Source organism: Balaenoptera musculus, chromosome 5 (assembly GCF_009873245.2).
Source record: "Balaenoptera musculus isolate JJ_BM4_2016_0621 chromosome 5, mBalMus1.pri.v3, whole genome shotgun sequence".
Taxonomy (NCBI): domain Eukaryota; kingdom Metazoa; phylum Chordata; class Mammalia; order Artiodactyla; family Balaenopteridae; genus Balaenoptera; species Balaenoptera musculus.
This window is the reverse complement of record NC_045789.1, coordinates 8546936-8568015: the sequence shown is the minus strand read 5'-3', so window position 1 is coordinate 8568015 and position 21080 is coordinate 8546936. Positions and strand designations below refer to the sequence as shown.

General features: G+C 40.9%; 1 protein-coding gene across 1 annotated transcript in view; it reads left to right on the top strand.

Moving 5' to 3' along the window:
- The window catches only part of SPARCL1 (SPARC like 1), a 50921-nt gene extending 30188 nt beyond the window's left edge, over positions 1-20733 (top strand). The window contains exons 2-11 of the mRNA XM_036852384.1: positions 54-117; positions 4643-4819; positions 5206-6195; positions 7498-7570; positions 8287-8405; positions 8959-9079; positions 10572-10708; positions 12901-13049; positions 13888-14036; positions 20273-20733. Coding sequence (XP_036708279.1) covers positions 64-117; positions 4643-4819; positions 5206-6195; positions 7498-7570; positions 8287-8405; positions 8959-9079; positions 10572-10708; positions 12901-13049; positions 13888-14036; positions 20273-20301 — 1998 coding nt within the window. The 5' untranslated portion in view covers positions 54-63 and the 3' untranslated portion in view covers positions 20302-20733. The remainder of the gene's footprint in view (positions 1-53; positions 118-4642; positions 4820-5205; positions 6196-7497; positions 7571-8286; positions 8406-8958; positions 9080-10571; positions 10709-12900; positions 13050-13887; positions 14037-20272) is intronic.
- Positions 20734-21080: the final 347 nt, after the last annotated feature.

Genomic DNA, 21080 nt, shown 5'->3' with positions numbered 1-21080 from the left:
CTTTTACAAAGAAACTTTTACCCACTACTGCTAATTATCTTCTTCGTTTACAGGTCTAGAAAAATGAAGTCTGTGATTTGTTTCCTGTTCATTTTGGGAACTGCAGTTGCAATCCCGGTAAATATCCTTTCTTCTATTGTTACATCTCTCCTTCCTGACATTCAGTTTAGAAATCCTCCATTTAAAAGAAAATGTTCTTCAGCTTGCGCTATTTACTTAGTAGCATGTTAATCATATCACTTGTGAGGTGGTTTTGATTTTATATAGCCCATAATTTTTAAGAAATAAACAAATCAGGGACCACTCTCCCAAAATAAATAAATAAATAAATAAATAAATAAAATGTTCTTATAGAATGGTTTGAAGTTCTCTTTTTTAATTTTTTTATGTTTATTGGAGTATAGTTGACTTACAATGTTGTGCTAGTTTCAGGTGTACAGCAAAGTGAATCTGTTATACATATTCACATGTCCACTCTTTTTTAGATTCTTTTCCCATGTAGGCCATTACAGAGTACTGAGTAAAGTTCCCTGTGCTATACTGTAGGTCCTTATTAGTTGCCAGTTTTATATATAGTAGTGTGTATATGTCAGTCCCAATCTCCCAATTTATCCCTTCCCCAACTTACCCGTACCCTGGTAACCATAAGTTTGTTTTCTACATCTGTAACTCTATTTCTGTTTTGTAGATAAGTTCATTTTTATTTTAATCAAATTACTTTTTTCCCAAGCAAGGAATGAATGACTAGTAAAGATGAAATAAGGTACTTTAAAAAAATATATTTCTTGGGAATTCCCTGGTGGTCCAGTGGTTAGGAATCCATGCTTCCACTGCAGGGGGCCTGGGTTCGATCCCTGGTTGGGGAACTAAAATGCCGCAAGCCGCGAGACACAACAAAAAAAAAAGGTCGACAAAAAAAATATTTCTTTAAGAGCTAACAGGTTCTACAAGATACAAGTATGCAGCTGAAAGTGTTGACTAACAGTCTATTAGCCAGGGAATATACCCAAATACCAAAGAGAACAGGAAGAAATAAATTCTGCTATGGAAGCTCACCAGGCTAATATGAGAAATCTAAGAAATTAGTATGAGAAATCTTGGAGCAAATACCCACACTCGCCAGCAGCATTTTCTTCAAGATCAATACATACTGGCTGAGAAATTCTGAGTCTATAATGAAAGCAGGACCCAATAGGTTAGAGACAGGAAATGATATGGTAACCATAAATCAGCTCCTAACTCACACTTGGGGGGGTACGTCCAAGCAAACATGCTGAAAGCAGACAGGACTAGAACTTTCTTTTCTTCACAGCCAGATATATTAGCCCCACCATTCACACTGCAATAAATCAGCCACACACAAATCAGATCAGCTGAGCCGATGTCAGCAGCCTCAAAATACATGAAAGTTGTCTTTGTTTATTTAATGGGACCGTAGCTTGGATGATCATTTGGATATCTCCAAAAGGATCCATATCATCCTTAATCAGACTAAAGGATTTGTGCCATTTTTTCCTTTTCACCAAATGGATGAATCAACCTCCTTAAAAAAGACAAAGCAATTTATCTCTTGTCCCTTCTCTCCTTCCCTCTCTACTGCGTCTAAGATTCTGTCCTTGCTTTTGTTGCTGTTGTTGTTTAAGGATTTATTTATTATTTATTTATATATTTTATTTATTTTTGACTGCGTCAGGTCTCAGTTGCAGCACGCGGGCTCTTTCTTTGTGGTGCACAGGCTTCTCTCTAGTTGTGGCGTGTGGGTTTTCTCTTCTGTAGTTGTGGCGTGCAGGTTTATCTCTTCTCTAGTTGTGGTGCACAAGCTCCAGGACACGTGGGCTCTGTAGTTTGCGGCACACGGGCTCTAGTTGAGGCGTGTGAGCTCAGTAGTTGCTGCGCGCGGGCTTAGTTGCCCCGCGGCATGTGGGATCTTAGTTCCCTGAGCAGGGATCGAACACGCGTCCTCTGCATTGTAAGGCAAATTCTTTACCACTGGGCCACCAGGGAAGTCCCTGTCCTTGCTTTTTGGATAGCTTCTGGCTGACAGATGTGTCAGCAAGGATAAACACCATGCCACCCACACCAAGTAGTTCTTAGAAAAAAGAATTTATGAGCACTGCTAAGAATCAGGCTTAAGTAGTGAGGGGCTACTCCAGCTGTAATTATAAATTTTCCTCTGAAATTACAGAAGTGGGATAATTAATATGTTCAGCACAGAGAGAAGTTCCCACAGAACCATTGTTTTCTCCTGAAAATGCGGTTTGCCCTTGCAGCTGTTGCCACTATGTAAACAAGCATCAAAAGGGTCTTTGAACCAAATGTTTGAATGACACGCCTGCATATAGACATGTTCCAGATGTTTCCCTCTTAGGAAAATTTTTTTTCATACAGACTCAGTCCCGTGTTAAAAAACTAAGTATCTTCTCAAAGGATATACCTGTTAAAAATCTTGTTTCATTTTCCCTGCCTGCCTGAATTCTCCAGAAATAAGTGGGTTCTGTATGGTTCGGAGAATCCACACAGATTTCCAGAGGGTATGTTGTTACAAATATACATGTGGAGGGAATGATGAAACAGAATTTCACTTTCTGAAAATTTCTGAAAGATAAGCTGCTGTGTTTCTGAAAGATAAGCTGTTGCATTTCTTCCAGCTTGCTGAGGGGGAGTGGAGGAAGAAAGGTGCAGAGACAGGGAGCAGTTCGCCATTAATAAGCCTAAAGTCTCCTCCACTATTGTCCTCCGTCAGGCCCCTGCCAGCAACTTGCCAAACTGGCCACCGTTCTTTCTCCATGCTCCTCTTAAAAATGGCTTCTCCGGAAATTTTTTCAAATATGATTATTCCTTTTAGTTGAAAAGGTAATAAGAAGCAGGAGAAGAAACCACATCTAAAAAAAATCCTGGGGGTGGAGGGATGAATTTGGAGATTGGGACTGACATATATACACTACTATGTATAAAATAGGTAACTAATGAGAACCTACTGTATAGCACAGGGAACTCTACTCAGTGCTCTGTGGTGACCTAAATGGGAAGGAAATCTTAAAAAGAGTGGATATATGTATACGTATGGCTGGTTCACTTTGCTGCACAGCAGAAACTAACACAACGTTGTAAAGCAACTATACTCCAATAAAAATTAATAAAACAATACAGGACTTCCCCAGCAGTCCAGTGGTTAAGACTCTGCCTTCCAATGCAGAAGGCGTGGGTTTGATCCCTGGTCAGGGAAATAAGATCCCACATGCTGCGGGGTGTGGCCAAAAACTAAATAAATAAATAAGTAAAATAATAGAATAGAATAAAATAGATAACCAACAAGGACCTACTGTATAGCACAGGAAACTCTGCTCAATATTATGTAACAACCTAAGTGGGAAAAGAATTTGAAAAAGAATAGATACATGTACATGTATAACTGAATCACTTTGCTGCACACCTGAAACTAACACAACATTGTTAATCAACTATACTCCAATATGAAATAAAAACTTTAAAAAAGTAATTTATATTTCACTTTAAAATTAAATCAATCAATAAATCAATCAATAAAATCCTGTACTCTATGACTTTCTTTACATTATATAATCAGCACTACAGGACCTGGTAATGGAGTAAAGACAAGTCAATTCAAATAAAATCTGAGTTTTATACTTACACCTGGACCTGTCTGACATGAGTGTTCACAGTATCTCTCTAATAAAGATCTGTGATGAGCACCTGCCTAAGATATCAGAGAGCTCATATTATTACCACTGTGTGATATTACTACTAGCTATAGTAATTTTTCACTTGGGTTACCCCTTAAAATTCACAAAATGTCTTGTATACATAGCCTTATCTTGATATTTCTGCTCACTTCACCTTGAGAGATGAAAGAGTACAGATGAACAATTTGTCAAACCACCACACGTAGTAAATAGCAGAGTCAAGACTTGAAGGAAGGTCTCTTATCTCTACGTCCAGTTATTCAACTTCTCCATCATGTATCACTGCCCAGTTCTTCATCTATGTCTCCAGTCTTGCTAGAAATAGAGCTATTCCTATAAAGGAAGTAATACTCCATAGCTGTTCAGCCCTTCTAGACTTCGTGTCCTGTTTCATACAGTTTTTCAATTAGCTCAAGATTTAATTATTTTTTTACTACATGATTTCCTGATGAATATAAGACTGATAGAGTTAGGAAAGTACACAAATATTGAATAAAGGGTTTATAACTTTTTCTGTGAGTACTTAAAAGTTAATTTAAGAAAATGCACAGTGCTATAGCCTATGGTTAATTTGATTTCAACTTTATGCTAAACAACATTTTTCAAAATTATAAAGTATAAATGCTTTGTAAAAGTTTGAAAAACACAGAAAATAATTCCAGAAATCAAACGTTGCTATTATTGAAATCATTTTGGCCCTATCTTCCCCCATTCTCTGCATATATAACTTTTTCTTAATTATGATTGGGATTTTGTTTTCACTTAAGATTATATTCTGACTATTTGCTTGTATCTTTAAAAATTCTAGAGAATATCTTTTAACTGATGTTATAAATGAAATATATTACTACTAACAATGATGACAAGAAAAAAGTAGCTAGAAATTTTAAACATTAACATTTAGGCATGAATAACAAACCAGTTTTTAATTTTTTCAGACACAAGCAAGGCTCCTATCTGATCATTCCAACCCAACTGCTGATTCCTTGAGTTCCTTCCAACAGGCTGAAATGTTGGTAACATCTGAGCACACTGCAATCCCCATTGTAAGGGCTGAAGATGCAGAAAATGAAAAGGAAACTGAAGTATCCATAGAAGACCATCCCACTCATAAGGTAAAAGTAACATGGTTATATTAGTACAGACTTTTGTCTCCCAAAGTCTCAATTCTAAAGCGTGGTCAAAGAGACTACCTTATTCACTCTAAGTTTAATTTTTTTAAGATGATGATCACATCAACTGCCTCTAATCTCTAACAGAATTGTAAGGATTAATGAGTTTTACTTCTTGGGCTGAAGTGCTACATAATTGTTTTATTTCACAAAATTCAAGTTCAGGTTAAACTTGTAGCTATCGAATGTGAAGAACATCAAAAATAAGTTTTTAAGACATTATGTGAAGAAAAAGAATTAAGAAATATTCAGTGTTGGCTTATGAATTGTAAATATGATGTAGATATGACATTATCATTTGTTTCAAGGATAAACTTTTTTCTTTTTAGCCTGAAAAATCTTCAGTACTAAAGTCAGAGGAGGAAAACCATGACCCGCCAGCAGATCAGGACCAGAGTTACAGCCAAAACCTGGGATTACAGGATCAAGAGAAAAGTGAAAGTGACTTAACCGAGAATTTGGAGTATACACCAACTGAAGGTACATTGGACCTAAAAGAAGATATGAGTGAGCCTCCAAAGGAAAAACTCCCTGAGAGATTCCTTGGTCATGATGTTAGTTCCATTGTCGATTCTAATCAACAAGAAAGCATCACAGAGACAGAGGAAAACCAAGAACAACCTATAAATGACTCACATCCTCAGTTGAACAGGAGCAGCAAACATAGCCAAGACCTAAGTGTCCAAGGAAACCAAGAGCAGGACCCAAATATCCCAAATGGAGAAGAGGAAGGGGAGAAAGAGCCGGGTAGAGGTGGTACCCACAATGATAACCAAGAAAGGGAGACAGAAGTTCCCAAGGAGCATTCCAACAGCAAGCAGGAAGAAGACAGGACACAGTCTGACGATATTTTGGAAGAGTCCTATCAACCAACTCAAGTAAGCACGATGCAGAAAGATGAATTTGAACAGGGTGGCCAAGAACAGGAAGAGGAAAACTCCAACGCAGAAACAGAAGAGGACACTGCCTCAAAAATCAGTAAGCCCAATCAAGACAAAGAATGGCAGAGCCAAGAAGGAAAGCCTGGCCTTGAAGTTGTCAGCAACCATGAGGAGATGGACAAAGAGACTCTTTCTGAGCCTTTGCTGGTGGAGCCTATGGATGATGGTAACATCACGCCCAGAAATCATGGGGCTGATGATGATGGCGATGATGGCCCCAGACACAATGCAAGTGAGCAGTACTCCATCCCAAGCGAGGCTTTCCTGGAGAATGAAAGAGCTCAACCCAATTACCATCACATTAAATATGAGGAGCAAAGAGAAGAAGCACATGAGAACGAGAATGTAGATACCAGCGAACCTGCAGAAAACCGAGGGGTGAGATTAGTTACAATGATGCTTGTCCGATAAAGTGGTTAGCTTTTCAAAAAATAGCCATGACCTTTCTCTGTGCTCTGGCAATCCCTTGTGCTTATCTCTTAGTACCTTACTAAAATATATTATAATTATTTATTTTTCTCTACATCTCCATCATTAGTCTGAAAATGCCTGTTTTATTTGGGTTCCCCTAGAAGAATATCCTGGATTTTAGTGCAGTTTGTTTGAGAAGTTCAGGGAACAAAGAGGAGTGGAGAAGTGATACAGGGAAGGAAAGGAAGCTCATCAACGGTACATAATTAAAGCCATGTAAAGCACATTCCTCTGAATTATCCCCTTTGGAAAGGGAGGGAGCTGAGGATTACTAGGAGAGGTGTTAATTCCCCAGCACTTCCAGTCTGTCCTTGAGCAGGCCATATAGAGTGCCGTGGTTTTCCAGGCACAGAGATGCAGATACCGGCAGTTGAACGTCCCTGGCACTAAATAGAGTGGTAAATTCTGATAGATAAGAGGGATGGGGGGCATGACAACTGCTGCTGCTCTCGTGCCTTGATAGCAGGTGCCAGGTCATAGTCAAGTTGATCGCCAATGTCTAGCAAAATGCCTCTAACATAATAACGTAAGAGATCCAGCAATGTTTATTGATTTAGCTATAAAGGCAAAGAACAAAGACTTCAGCTACAGCTTTATGAAGCAAACACACACCAAAATGATAATCGGGAAACGGCAACAGGGTGAGGGAAGGGAAGAAACATATTGTTATTTGGTTGTTTAATCATTTGGAGCTTTCATGCAAAACTCTGGCAGCCACCCGCCAGGAGTACCCGGCACAGCTTTTGGTGGGCAAGGTGAATACTAACTTCGATTCCTGAGAACTCCGCTGCCAATCTAAGGCAGGAGTTTTCTTACATTTTAGAAACCTGGTAAGAAACTTTTCCCAATAGCGTCACAGAGATTACTAATGTAATCATGTCTTAACTATAGAATCACATGGTAATACCGCATTTCTACTGTTTTCCCAAACCAAAGGGGGGGTTCCAACCTCGCTTCTGATGTTAGTTCCAATGTTTATTGGGTAATCCCCAGAGATATAGCACTGAACCCAGTTCATAAAGATAGAAATGGCTCCTGTTCTCAGAGGGTTACTGTCTATTTCCACGGTTGCGGCTGGTGTCTCCTCCTTCTGAGATCTGAAATGATCGGAGTATGAAAAGATCTGTGAAGGTACGCACAGTGGAAATATAAATTATGTAAAGGCTTTCCCTAAAATAGACTTCAACTTCTGCTCTTGTTATTATAAAGGCCGAGAAAGCAGAAAGCTCACCGAATGAAGATGACAGTTCAACTGAAGGCAACACAAGGGTGCACGGTGTCGGTGAGTACGGGCTAAGCAAGCAGTCTGTGACTATATGAGGAGAGAGACGGAATGGGCTAAGTTGGGCTATCCCCACGCCTTCATTTGTGACTACTGCACAGAAGTTTTCCTCTCCCCACTCCTCCCCAAGGAAATGCTCCCATAAATTGTTGACATTCTCGTGTGCACATTTGATCTACAACTATGGTAACTGTGTTTACAAACTGGAAATCCGGTTGCAATATTACTGCAAAAGCTAGAATTCTTTTTCTCTAAGTCCTTTTGCTTCAAAGAAGAAAAATTGATTCTACCTTATTTACACTCAAATCCATAACTTAGAATTGAGATCCCATATTTAATAAAGACTTAATTCTTAATCACATACCCCAATCACAAAATTTTGAATTTCAACCATAAAATTCTCGTGGCTTTATTTAACTTTTGACCAACTTGCACAGCACTGCTCTGTAGACGTCAGACTATGACCATTGCAGGCAGGTCAAGAAGAGTTGTTTGTTCTTTTTAAATCCCCAATCCAAACTGCAAAGAAATCTAGACTATTATGCAAAATAGTCTGGAGCCAGAGGGTCCCACCTGGAAATTAACGCATCCATTAAAAAGGCTTCTAATGTTTTCCCAAATTTTCTCTTATTCATGAAAATGGAACTGTTTGGATGAATTTGAGTTTATGCACTCAGTTTAGCTTTGTCCATGTTTCCTGTCCAAACTTTTGTCAGATTCTTGCATGAGCTTCCAGTGTAAAAGAGGACACGTCTGCAAGGCTGATCAACAGGGAAAACCCCACTGTGTTTGCCAAGATCCAGTGACTTGTCCTCCTACAAAACTCCTTGACCAAGTAAGGATTCTACAAAATAGTCTTTTTTTTTTTTTTTTAACTTTGGGTTTATTTATTTATTTATTTTTATGGCTGTGTTGGGTCTTCGTTTCTGTGTGAGGGCTTTCTCTAGTTGTGGCAAGTGGGGGCCACTCTTCATCGCGGTGCGCGGGCCCCTCATTATCGCGGCCTCTCTTGTTGCGGAGCACAGGCTCCAGACGCGCAGGCTCAGTAGTTGTGGCTCACGGGCCTAGCTGCTCCGCGGCATGTGGGATCTTCCCAGACCAGGGCTCGAACCCGTATTCTCTGCATTGGCAGGCAGATTCTCAACCACTGCGCCACCAGGGAAGCCCTACAAAATGGTCTTTAAAGGACATCAAACAGTTAGTGATTTGAATGAAAGTAATTTGCAATTGAAATCTTCTGTTAAAGAAAAAAGTAAATGCCCAGGTTATCATCTAATATTTAAACAACAGTCAATAGAAACAGCAGTTCATTAGACAGACTTTAAGCAGAGTGTTTTCCCAATGAACATTCCCAAGCTTGAGGTTTTTCTCCTACTTGTCTTTCCTAGGTTTGTGGCACTGACAATCAGACCTATGCCAGCTCCTGCCATCTCTTTGCTACTAAGTGCAGACTGGAGGGGACCAAAAAGGGTCACCAACTGCAGCTGGATTATTTTGGAGCCTGCAAATGTAAGAGTCCAACTACCACTGCTGAAAGTGTTTTGGGTGAATCTGAATTATATACAGATATATATGTACTCATATATATGCAGATGACAACAATAAAAAGTTAATGTAGTTCTGGATCCAGGCTGCATATTAAAATAACTGGGAAGACTTTTTCAAAAATTAGAAGAATAATGCCCAGGCTTTAACTGTAAGAGATTCTGATTTAATTGGACTGGGTTGGAACCTTGGCGTTGTTTTTTCACTTGTTTTTAAAGTAACCGAGACAATTCTAATGTGCAGCCAGGGTTCAGAACCACTATGATAATGTTATCCGCTTAATAACTGAGATGAATCATTGGAATTTTGTTAAATTAGTTGTCCTCTTCCCAAGCTAAGCCTTTGCCAAGAAGTTTTAATGACAGCATGGTCTTCCAGAATTTTTTGAAATTGTCTTCCTTCCCCAGGATGCTCTCAATTGTGTTTGGATCTCCTGGTCGCTAAGTGATTCTCCACATTAGCGGTGCTCTCTAACCTCTCCTGTCTTTCCAGACTCATGAGAGGGTTCAGTTTCTCAGCCCCCTTGATGTTAGATGCAGCCATATGAGTTGCTTCGCCCAGTGAAACCTGAGCAAAAATCATCCATGGGAGTTCTGGACAGAGCATTTCAGAGCTGGTGTAAGGCTCTCCATGCCCTCTCTTCACCTCACGTTGAGATGACGCTGAGACGGCGGTGTCTCCCCCATCCTGAGCCCCAGGGAGACAGAGGAGCAGAGCTCTCCTGCCAACTTACAGGGGACACGTAGCAGGATGGAGAAATAAACGTTTGATGTGATGTACAGCATAGTAGTCAACGCTGCTGTGTGGTGTATTTGAAAGTTGCTAAGAGAGTAGATCCTGAAAGTTCTCACCACAAGGAAATAAAAAATTCAAGTAACTATACGAGGTTATGAGTGTTTAACTAAACTTACTGCGGTAATCATTACACAGTATACGTATGTCAAGTCATTATGCTGCACACCTTAAACTTACAGTGTGGTATGTCAGTTGTATTTCAATAAACCTGAAAAAAATGTTTGTTCCTTTAAGCCACTGAGACTTAACATTATTTCCACAGTATAAGCTAACTTCTGCCTTCTTCTCTTTTCTCCTAATAAATAGCTCTTGTGACCTCCACCTCTGAATTCCAGCTCTCTGATTCTAGAGCAGTGGTTCTCAGCCCTGGCTGCACCTCACAATTACTTCTGGAGCTTTTTAAAACATCCTGATGCCCAGGTTCCACCCCCAGATCAATCAAATCAGGATTTCTTTGAATGGAAGCTGGCATCTGGTATGTTTTTAAAGCACTCCTGGCAATTCTGTTATGGCGCCAGGGTTAAGGACCACTGCTGTGACGGAGGGGCAGTGAGGACGCTGTCAGTCACCGGAAGTTGTTAAGCGTCCTGTTATGAGGACTTTCCTTGGGACCGGAGTAAGACCCCAAAATTAAAATCAATTTACTTTCTGCCTGGAACAGCTATTCCTGCTTGTACGGACTTTGAAGTGACCCAGTTTCCTCTAAGGATGAGAGACTGGCTCAAGAATATCCTCATGCAGCTTTATGAACCTAACCCTGAGCACGCTGGATATCTAAATGAGAAGCAGAGAAATAAAGTAAGTTATCCACGGCCAGCTACCTAAGCGTCTGTGTACAGGGCTTGAGGGAAAAAGCGTCAGGGGACGGGGGCGGGGGAGGGGGGGCTGGGGGAGGGGGGGCTGGGGGAGGGGGCCGAGGGAGGGTATATCAGCCCTTCCTCTGCATATCAGCAGCCACTCCTGGTCAACACCCATGGAGTAACAGAATAGTAGTCGTCATCGTTCACGCCTCAAAGTTTGGGACACAGCCAAACCACCCGATTCCTACACGCAGGGCAGGGGCCTGAGCAAGAGCTCTGGAACTCATCCCTCGAGCAAACTCTGTTGAGCAAAGTGAACCTCAATTCAGCATTTATATGTTCAGGCCCAGGCATATCATTTAAATCTAAACGTGTTTTTTGCCTTTATAGGCCAGACATAGATTTATGATACAAGGGAAATCCATTAATAACAATGTCAGTAATGTATTAAGATTAAAAAGTGCAGAATATTAATCCTAGAAGCTCCCAGGGAAAATTCATTCATCAGATAGTTATTGAGTGTATGCCAGGTACCTGGAATTGATTTACATGCTGGAAATACAGCAAGGGACCAAACAAAAATCTCTGCCTTCATGAGCTTACATTCTAGGCAAAGAGACGATATATAGTTATATACACAGGTATGCAAATATGAACATACATGCAAATGTATAAATATATGCAAATGAACATTTGTGCAAATATGTTATGTCAGGTGGGATGAAACATGCTATAAAGAAAAAAATAAAACATGTAGGAGGGTGTGCATTAACTGTGTCAAATGCTGTTTACAGGTTGTTGAGATAAGGACTGAGAGTTGGCCCCTGATTTGGCACATGACAGTCATAGCTGACCTTGACAGGCACTGTTTTTGCAAGAGAAAAGCCCGAATGGATAGGGTTCAAAAAAGAATAGGAGGAATGATGTAAAAGCAGCAAGTATAGAAGACATTTTGCTGTAAAGGGGAAAAGTGAAATGGGTGGCAGGTGGAGAGGAATGCGAGTTCAAGGGTCCTATCTACCAGCAGAAGGTGGTAGAGGGTGTTTGTATGCTTCTGGAAATAATCCAGTAAAGAAGGAAGGGTGCCCACCTGCCACAGAGTATTCTTGAGTAGATGAGAAGGGGTGAGCTTCTAAGCACCAGTGAGCGGCTGGGCTTAGTAGATGAGGAACGAAGGAATTCCATGCATGGTGATGAGGAGGGAAATTGGTAGATGTGTTCGTGAGAACAAGTAGAAGTTCTGTTCTCATTGCTTCCAATTACTCAGTGCACTAACAGGTAACGTCACAAGATGGTAGTTTTATACGCATTGCCCCTAAATAATTTCTATCCTCTCTCTTTAACAACACATTGCCACAGACAGCCTTGAGAGCATTAGATACAAAACAGGGAAATTTCAATGGGGGTGCCAAGCAGCATCACGCCAGGGCTAACCTGAGCCGCAGCAGGCACTGGATGGAAATACATAAAGGATTAAGAATGGAGTACAGGACTTCCCTGGTGGTCCAGGGGTAAAGAATCCGCCTTCCAATGCAGGGGACGCGGGTTCGATCCCTGGTCAGGGAACTAAGATCCCACATGCCGCGGGGCAACTAAGCCCGTGTGCCACAACTATTGAGCTCACACGCCTCAACTAGAGCCTGAGGGCTGCAAACTACAGAGTCCAAGTGCCCTGGAACTGGCACGCCACAGCTGCAGAGCGCACGCCACAATTAGAGAGAAGCCTGTGTACCACAACGAAGAGCCCACATGCCTCAACTAAGACCTGATGCAGCCAAAAATAAGTTTAATTAATTAATAATAAATCTTAAAAAAAAAAAAGAATGGAGTATGCCAGTGGGGAAGAACAGAACTTTCCACTAACAAATGAACAATTTTGTCTACGTCAGTTCAGCCCTTTTCATTAAAACCTTTTCATAGTTTTAAGAAATGGGAGGAACATCACTTGGTTAAAAGATCCAAAAAAGACTTAAATTTCTTCTGAAAACCCCAGGGTTTTTTTAATGTTAGCTGTTATTCTATGCAGAAAGCTGTAGTGTTGATTAGAAGGCATGTAATTTGTTCTCAAATAACGTTCTGGGTTTGTTTTCCTCTGTCATGTTAGGATTACTCTTCAAGTAAAGTTTAGCAAGTGATAATTCCGTTACACTTGCCTGATTCTCTAATGATCATCTCCCTTCCTAATCTCAGGTCAAGAAAATTTACCTGGATGAAAAGAGACTCCTGGCTGGGGACCACTCAATTGACCTTCTCTTAAGAGACTTTAAGAAAAACTACCACATGTATGTGTATCCTGTGCATTGGCAGTTTAGTGAACTGGACCAACATCCTAGGGACAGGTAAAAACTTTCCACCTTCCCATTACTAGGTCACCTCCCTGATATAATGTGCAGTTATCTATACCCAAGAATTCTAAACAGATTTAGGAAACTTCCCAGTGCCATTTTAGAGCACCGAAATGTCAAGCAAATACGGCTATGAGTCTAAACACAAAGCTGCTTTGAGGGACTTCCCTGGCCGTCCAGTGGTTAAGATTTCGCCTTCCAATGCAGGGGGTGTGGGTTTGATCCCTGGTCAGGGAGCTAAGATCCCACATGCCTCGCGGCCAAAAAACCAAAACATACAACAGAAGCAATATTGTAACAAATTCAATAAAGACTTTAAAAATGGTCCACATCCAAAAAATTTAAGAAAAAAAGAAAAGAGCTGCTTTGAAAATAACAGAATATGGCCACAATTCCACAAGCTCTCAAGTTTACATGTTAGGGTCCAGCCTCCCGAGAGGCTCTTTCCTCTCTTTCTCATTCTTGATCCTAAATTCTGAAGCTAACCTGATTGGCCCCAGTTGGATTAAGCACCTACGTCTGGAATAATCCGGTACGGCCGGTGGTAAGAGCCAGGTTGTATAAACATGATTGTTGGGATGCACCCCTATAAGTTTAGGGTGGAGGGAGGATAGTTCCTAGGGAAGAAGGAAACCTTATGAATTGACCTCCCAAAAGCTGTCTGTCTTACCCACAAATAGTGTATTTCATTTGTAGCTCTTCATGAATGCACTACTTATTTGCCGTCCTCAGCAACCTTGTGGAAGAAAAATGCCCTTGGTGATGCTAAGAGTTAGCTCTTCATACACAAGTTAGTTACACAGTTAATTGGCTGCCATTTATCTCATTGCAGAGTCTTGACCCACTCTGAGCTCGCCCCTTTGCGGGCATCTCTGGTGCCCTTGGAACACTGCATAACGCGCTTCTTTGAAGAGTGTGACCCCAACAAGGATAAGCACATCACCCTGGAGGAGTGGGGTCACTGCTTTGAAATTAAAGAAGGTAAATTCATCATCAGCCCAGGGAGAGGGGTGTCCTCTTCTCCAGATAAGCCCTAAGCCCTGCAGCCCTCATAGACAGGTCCTGCTGTGTGTTCAAACTGAAACCTAGAGACCACAAGGGGGCAGACTGCAAGGTTATTTCTTACCTCCTTTATGATCTCTGTTTCAAAGTGTAGCAAGGGTGAACATTTAAGCGGTAACTGCACTGAGGTCTCAGAAATTGGCTAAGCCTAAGAAAGTGATGTGAATCCAGAGAGCTGAGCCAAATCTCCGAAGGCTACCTTTCTACGGAAGGAAGGAGGGACTTTATATCCTTCCTTAACCTGAGTATTGGGCCAAACTTTAACAAATCATATGTGAAGAGTAAAACAGCAAGCTTGATTCTGAAAATGGGAGATGCCAGAAGAATCTTAGAATTTATTACCAACACACTAAAGATTTTCACCAGTTGTGCCCAGGTGTTATTCCTTTAATCCAAAAGGAACTCCCCCTGCAGGGGAGGAATTTAAATTTAGACATTTGTTTTGCTAGGTTATGTCTTAATGTACTTCCTTTTCTTTTCCTAAGTTACAGTTGATTTTTATGAGCAAGGCTGTTTTTAATAATCGAGATATGAAAGATGTTCAAAAAATGAGCAATCAAAACTACTCACAAAAAAAAAAACAAAAAAACAAAGAAAAAATGCTCACAGAATGTAAATCAACAGTGAACATCAAATCTCTAAAGCAGAGGTTTTACCCATGTGTTCACGACATACGTATATGTAGCATGACTATGCAGCCAAGAAATAAAGAAAAGTAAGTTCATCAAAGGTCAGAGTTTCCCCAAAAGAGGTAACTTGTGTGAACTTCACTCTAAAAATATTCTTTATGCATATGTATGATGGCTTGAAATTGGAAAGAAAGAGTTGGAATATGAGGATTTAGTTATTTATTGATAAATAGATAAGCAGAAAAGGTCCTTTTCCTCTACAATGTTATTCTGTGAAATAAGTACAACTACAATGAGCAAAGAATGAATATTTTTGTAAGCACCTCGTTCTGTGTGTTAGGTGTCTATTTCTGCATAACAAATTACCCTAAAGATTAGAAGCTTAAAATCTCTCTCACAGTTTCTGAGGGTCAGGAATCCGGGAGGACCTTACCTGTATGGATCTGCTTTAGGATCTGCTCTGAGCTCACCTACATGGCTGTTGGTAGGAGGCTTCAGTTCCTCACCATGTGGCCCTTTGCACAGTGCTGCTCATAACATGGTATCTGGTTCCCTCCAGAGCAAGTGATCAGAGACAGAGACAGAAAGAGAGAGAGAGAGTCCAAGACAGAAGCCGCAGTTCCCTGTAGGGCTAATCTCAGAAGTGACATATTTCTGCCATATTCTGTTTGTCACACAGTCTAACCCTGCTACAATGTGGGGGGAGACCGCAGGAGACGGGGATCATTGGGGGTCAGAGTGGAGACTGGCGACCACATACTGTTTACACCCTATTAACATCAGTAGGAAATTAACAGGCAATTAAGACCCAGTCTCATGCAAATAATGCCAATTTCCTTCCTAACACCTATTCTATAAGCACAGTACTTACAAATTCACATACAGCCCTAAAACTGGCTAACGATGTTTTTTTCCAATTCCCATGTTGAAAAGATAAAATGTACCCAAGGACAGCTGCCCCGACCCCTCCCCTCCACCATTATCAAGAAAAAAACTTAGCTGGGGCAGGACATACTTATGTATGCCCTTTTGTATGGCACGTGATTTTAAAGGAGTGATCCAAAGGCGAATTTAAAGAGAGACCATTTAAGGAAACCAGTTGCACTTCACTGTTGCTTTCGAAATTTCTGGCAGCTCTTCAGCATATGGGCCTACGCAGGCCCTGTGCTGGGTGGTTGTCTGGGAGAAGCAGGAAGGGCTTAAAGTTCTGTGACTCGCAAAGCTCCTAATGTTCTTGTTTGTTCACTGTGGTTTGGTTATGATTACATTTTGAAGAAGGGAAAGAATTATCACACAATAAGCCAATAAAGCAGATATTAAATATTCAGTCAGGACATGTAAACAAGTTGCTGCTTTGGGATTCAGCTAGGGAAAGAAAAAAAAAATGTCTATTTGTAAGCATACAAATTTATTCCCGCAGGACGGAGAAATCCACAGGACAAGATAAATTGTAGCCAGTGTCGTCCTGAATTTTAACCTCCTTTGCTCTGAACTAGATGTGCTCAAATATTCCAGCTCTGTTATTAACTAGCTATGCGAATTAGGGCATGCCACTTATCCTCGGCAAGTCTCATTTTCCTTGTGTGTAAAAATGGGATTCAATTACTAGGTGAAGGAGTCTTATTTACTTAGTGCCTATGACATACTGTGGATTAACATATATCCACATTAATCTTTAGGAAAACCTTCCAAGCTAGACGAACAGGGGAAACGAGTCACATCACGCAGGTCCTACTAAGCCAGTTAAAGACATTATCCCCACCGTACTGGAGGATCCCCAAAGGGTTTTTAACAAGGGAGTGATTTCACTGGATTTGTACTTAAGGAAGATTCTTTTGGTTACGTTGTGGATAAGCCAGAGAACTGTTGTGGTGAATCCAGGCAAAAGTTGATGAGAACCTGAATTAGGGCAGTTATAGTAGGGAAAAAGAAAAGTAAACATATTCAAATATATTTTAACATATCAACATATTCAAGATATAGTTGAGAATATAAACATATTCAAGATGTACAGTATGCAGAAATAATAAGACAATGTTTCATAGGAAATACGTGGAGGCGGGAAGCAGGCAGTTAGGTTGAGAGGAAGAGAAGTACAATGCCTCAGTTCCTGGCACAGGCCAGGCAGGGTAAGGAGAGGTACCTTCCACTGAGACAGAAAACACAAGAACGGAAGCAGGTTTGGGGGGAAAAGATAAATTCCATTTGGGACACATTAAATTTTGAAGTCGTTGGGTGACAACGTACACTTGATAGTTGAGGGACTTCCCTGGTGGTCCAGTGGTTAAGACTCTGCACTTCCAATGCAAGGGGCAGGGGTTCGATCCCTGGTCAGGGAGCTAAGAGCCCACATGCTGTGCAGCACTGCCAAGAAAATAAAAATGAAAAAAAAAGATAGTTGAATATATGGGTCTGCTTTTCAAGATGGAATTTAGGAATTGAAAGACATATGTGGGGATTGTGAGCATACAGAAAATAATTGATACCAGGGAAGGAAATTAATTCTCTTAGGAAAATATGTTGAGTTACATGGAAAAGGGTTTTGGGTTGAATACCAAGGAACATCTAGATGATGGATACAGGAGGAAGAAGGAGTACATGAGGCAGAATGAAAAGTCTCCTGAAAGGAAAAAGAAAAGAGGATAGTGCCATATCTAAGGAGGTGTTTCAAAGAGGAAGAAGAGATCACAGTGCTAAATGCTGCTGAGATGTCAAGTAAGGTAAAAGACAGAATATTCATTGGACGTAGAAATAAGGATACCCTGGATGGCCTTGGAAGAGCAGCTTTTGTGGAATGGTAGAGATGGAAGCCAGACACATGAGAAAGAAGAGGAGATAAGAAAGGCTAAAGAGTGAAGGTGTGAAGGCAGGAATGAGCTAGAGAGGGATATAGAGTTGAGGGAAGCATTTTTGAGAATAAAAGAGGCTTGAGCTCTTATCATTTACTCATGCATTCATTCCTTCAACAAGTCTTTACTGGTGGTCTACATAGTACCAGGCACTGTTCTCAAGGCTGGATATGCAGCATATTTAAACATTAATGGGAAGGGCCTGGTAAAAAAAAAAAAGGAAAGATTGAGGACATAAGAAAAAAAGAGGAAAATAGGGGAGAATTCTGAGATCGGAAGAGATCCTGAGCACAGGCAGAGGATTAGCCTCCAAGTCAACAGGAGGGATGTCTCTCATCTGAACAGAAAGAAGACAGCAAGGTGGCGGAGCAGAAGGACGTGCGCTCACTCCCTCATGCAAGACCACTGGAATCGCAACTAACTGCTGGACAGTCATCGACAGGAAGACACTGGAACTCACCAGAAAAGATACCCCACATCCATAGACAAAGGAGAAGCCGCAATGAGACAGTAGCAGGGGCACAATCATGATAAAATCAAATCCCATAACTGCTGGGTGGGTGACTCACAAATTGGAGAACGCTTATACCACAGAAGTCCACCCCCTGGAGTGAAGGTGCTGAGCCCCACGTCAGGCTTCCCAACCTGGGGGTCTGGCAATGTGAGGAGGAATTCCTAGAGAATCAGACTTTGAAGGCTAGCAAGACTTGATTGCAGGACTTCGACAGGACTGGGGGAAACAGAGACTCCACTCTTGGAGGGCACACACAAAGTAGTGTGTGCATCAGGACCCAGGAGGGAAGGAGCAGTGACCCCACAGGAGACTGAACCAGACCTACCTGCTAGTGTTGGAGGGTCTCCTGCACAGGTGGGGGGTGGCTGTGGCTCACTGTGGGGACAAGGACACTGGCAGCAGAAATTCTGGGAAGTACTCCTTGGCGTGAGCCCTCCCGGAGTCCACTATTAGCCCCACCAAAGGGCCTGCAGGCTCCAGTGCTGGGTCACCTCAGGCCAAACAACCAACAGGGACGGAACCCAGCCCCACCCATCAGCAGACAAGTGGATTAAAGTTTTTCTGAGCTCTGTCCACCAGGGCAACAGTCAGCTCTACCCACCACCAGTCCCTCCCATCAGGAAGTTTGCACAAGCCTCTTAGATAGCCTCATCCACCAGAGGGCAGACAGCAGAAGCAAGAAGAACTACAATCCTGCAGCCTGTGGAACAAAAACCACATTCACAGAAAGACAGACAAAATGAAAAGTCAGAGGACTATGTACCAGATGAATGAACAAGATAAAACCCTAGAAAAACAACTGAATGAAGTGGAGATAGGCAACCTTCCAGGAAAAGAATTCAGAATAATGATAGTGAAGATGATCCAGGACCTCGGAAAAAGAATGGAGGCAAAGATCGAGAAGATGAAAGAAATGTTTAACAAAGACCTAGAAGAATTAAAGAACAAACACCTAGAAAAATTAAAGAACAAACAGAGATGAACAATACAATAACTGAAATGAAAAATACACTAGAATGAATCAATAGCAGAATAACTGAGGCAGAACAACGGATAAGTGACGTGGAAGACAGAATGGTGGAATTCACTGCCATGGAACAGAATAAAGAAAAAAGAACAAAAAGAAATGAAGACAGCCTAAGAGACCTCTGGGACAACATTAAACACACCAACATTCGCATTATAGGGGTCCCAGAAGGAGATGAGAGAGAGAGAGAGAGAGGACCCGAGAAAATATCTGAAGAGATTATAGTTGAAAAATTCCCTAACAGGGGAAAGGAAATAGCCACCCAAGTCCAGGAAGTGCAGAGAGTCCCATATAGGATAAATCCAAGGAGAAACATGCCAAGACACATAGCAATCGAACTGACAAAAATTAAAGACAAAGAAAAATTATTAAAAGCAACAAGGGAAAAATGACAAATAAATTATAAAAAAAAAAGACAAAAAGTATGAGTGCAAATATGAGTAAATTTATAAGTAAGGAGACTATTATCCCTACTTTACAAGTGAAGCCAGTGCTCACAAGAAATACAGCTAAAGTCTGTAATCTTTCCGTCTCTTGGGGCAAGAGGAAAACTTACATTGGTCAGGAAAACTACTTGGTGTCCCAGACAGGGTAGTATGCTTCAGATTAATCCGCTTTAGGTATCTGTTCAAGAATTATTGAGTAAGGGTGGGCCACAATGCTAAGGAGTGGTCTTATATCCCCCAGAGGATGCTGTCTTCTTCCATTAGTGTGGCAACAAGTTCTTTTACAATTACATGATTGGAAATTTGATATAACTGGCACTATACTTCTATTTATTTTGGTTATATTTTAGCAACCCTTACAAATTAGTATACTTGGCACTTCTTGCCTGGTTTCCCCTCAACCTCCTCTATCAGTGGTTCTCAACCCTACATCAGAACTACCTGCAGAGCTTTCTAAATGTGTACATGCCATTGGCCCACCCATGGGGATGCTGATTCGGGGGGGGCAGGAGTGAGGCCCAAGGATATACAGTTCTTAAAGCTTCACAGGTGATGTTGATGCCCTACCAGGATGGAGAACCACCATCATACCGCCTTATTGATGGGTTCTCTGATCCCCTAGTTCTAACATTGTTTATATTACTGCTCTGGCTATTTTCTAAAAGTATGTTTTGTTTTTGTTTTTTACAGAAGACATAGATGAAAATCTCCTGTTTTGAATTAAGATGTGAAAGCACTCAAACTACCCAGCCTCCTCCTTTGTTCTGACCACTTCTGAAGTATATGCAGTGTGAAACTTGTAGATTTATATTTAGCAAAATGCTTGCATGTCTGAGACGACAATGAGAGTAACTGCTTGATAACAGTATAGGCACCAGGCATTTAACATTAACTTTGGAAATAAAACTTTAAAATTAAGTAAAGTCAATATATGCAAAATATTATATACTGTTTGTGAACAGGAGTTTAACTCATCACTCTCTGCATCCATTTATGAGATACTTAAAGATTATAAAACTCGAAAAAATAATACATTCATTTTGTCCATAATACCGTGTGCACTTCAAAAAAGTGAAGTAAGGCTCTTTGTTGTTGATGTGTGTTATTTTCAGTATCTTAATATCCTAATAAAAATCCAAATGTTTACTCAAGTTTATTTCCAGTCATTTACTTGAACAATTATATGTGAAAGACCAACCCAGGGCTCATACTTCATATCAAACTATAATCACGCTTTCTAGACCCTACTGCTTAAAAAAAAAAAGTATGAGTGGTTGGGGAGCTGTTTCTTATGGGAAACAAATATTCAGTTGTTAAATGGTAGTTGCTCATGAATGGTTTTTGTCATAATTTAAGTTTAAACAGAAAAAAAAAAAAAGAATTCAAGTGCTTTTCACCAAATTCAATTTAAAATATGGGTGATTGTGCACTGCTTGATGCAACTAATTTTAGCTTTTGTGCAGATGTGCATGTGTGTCTGGGGAAAGGGAGGCCCAGC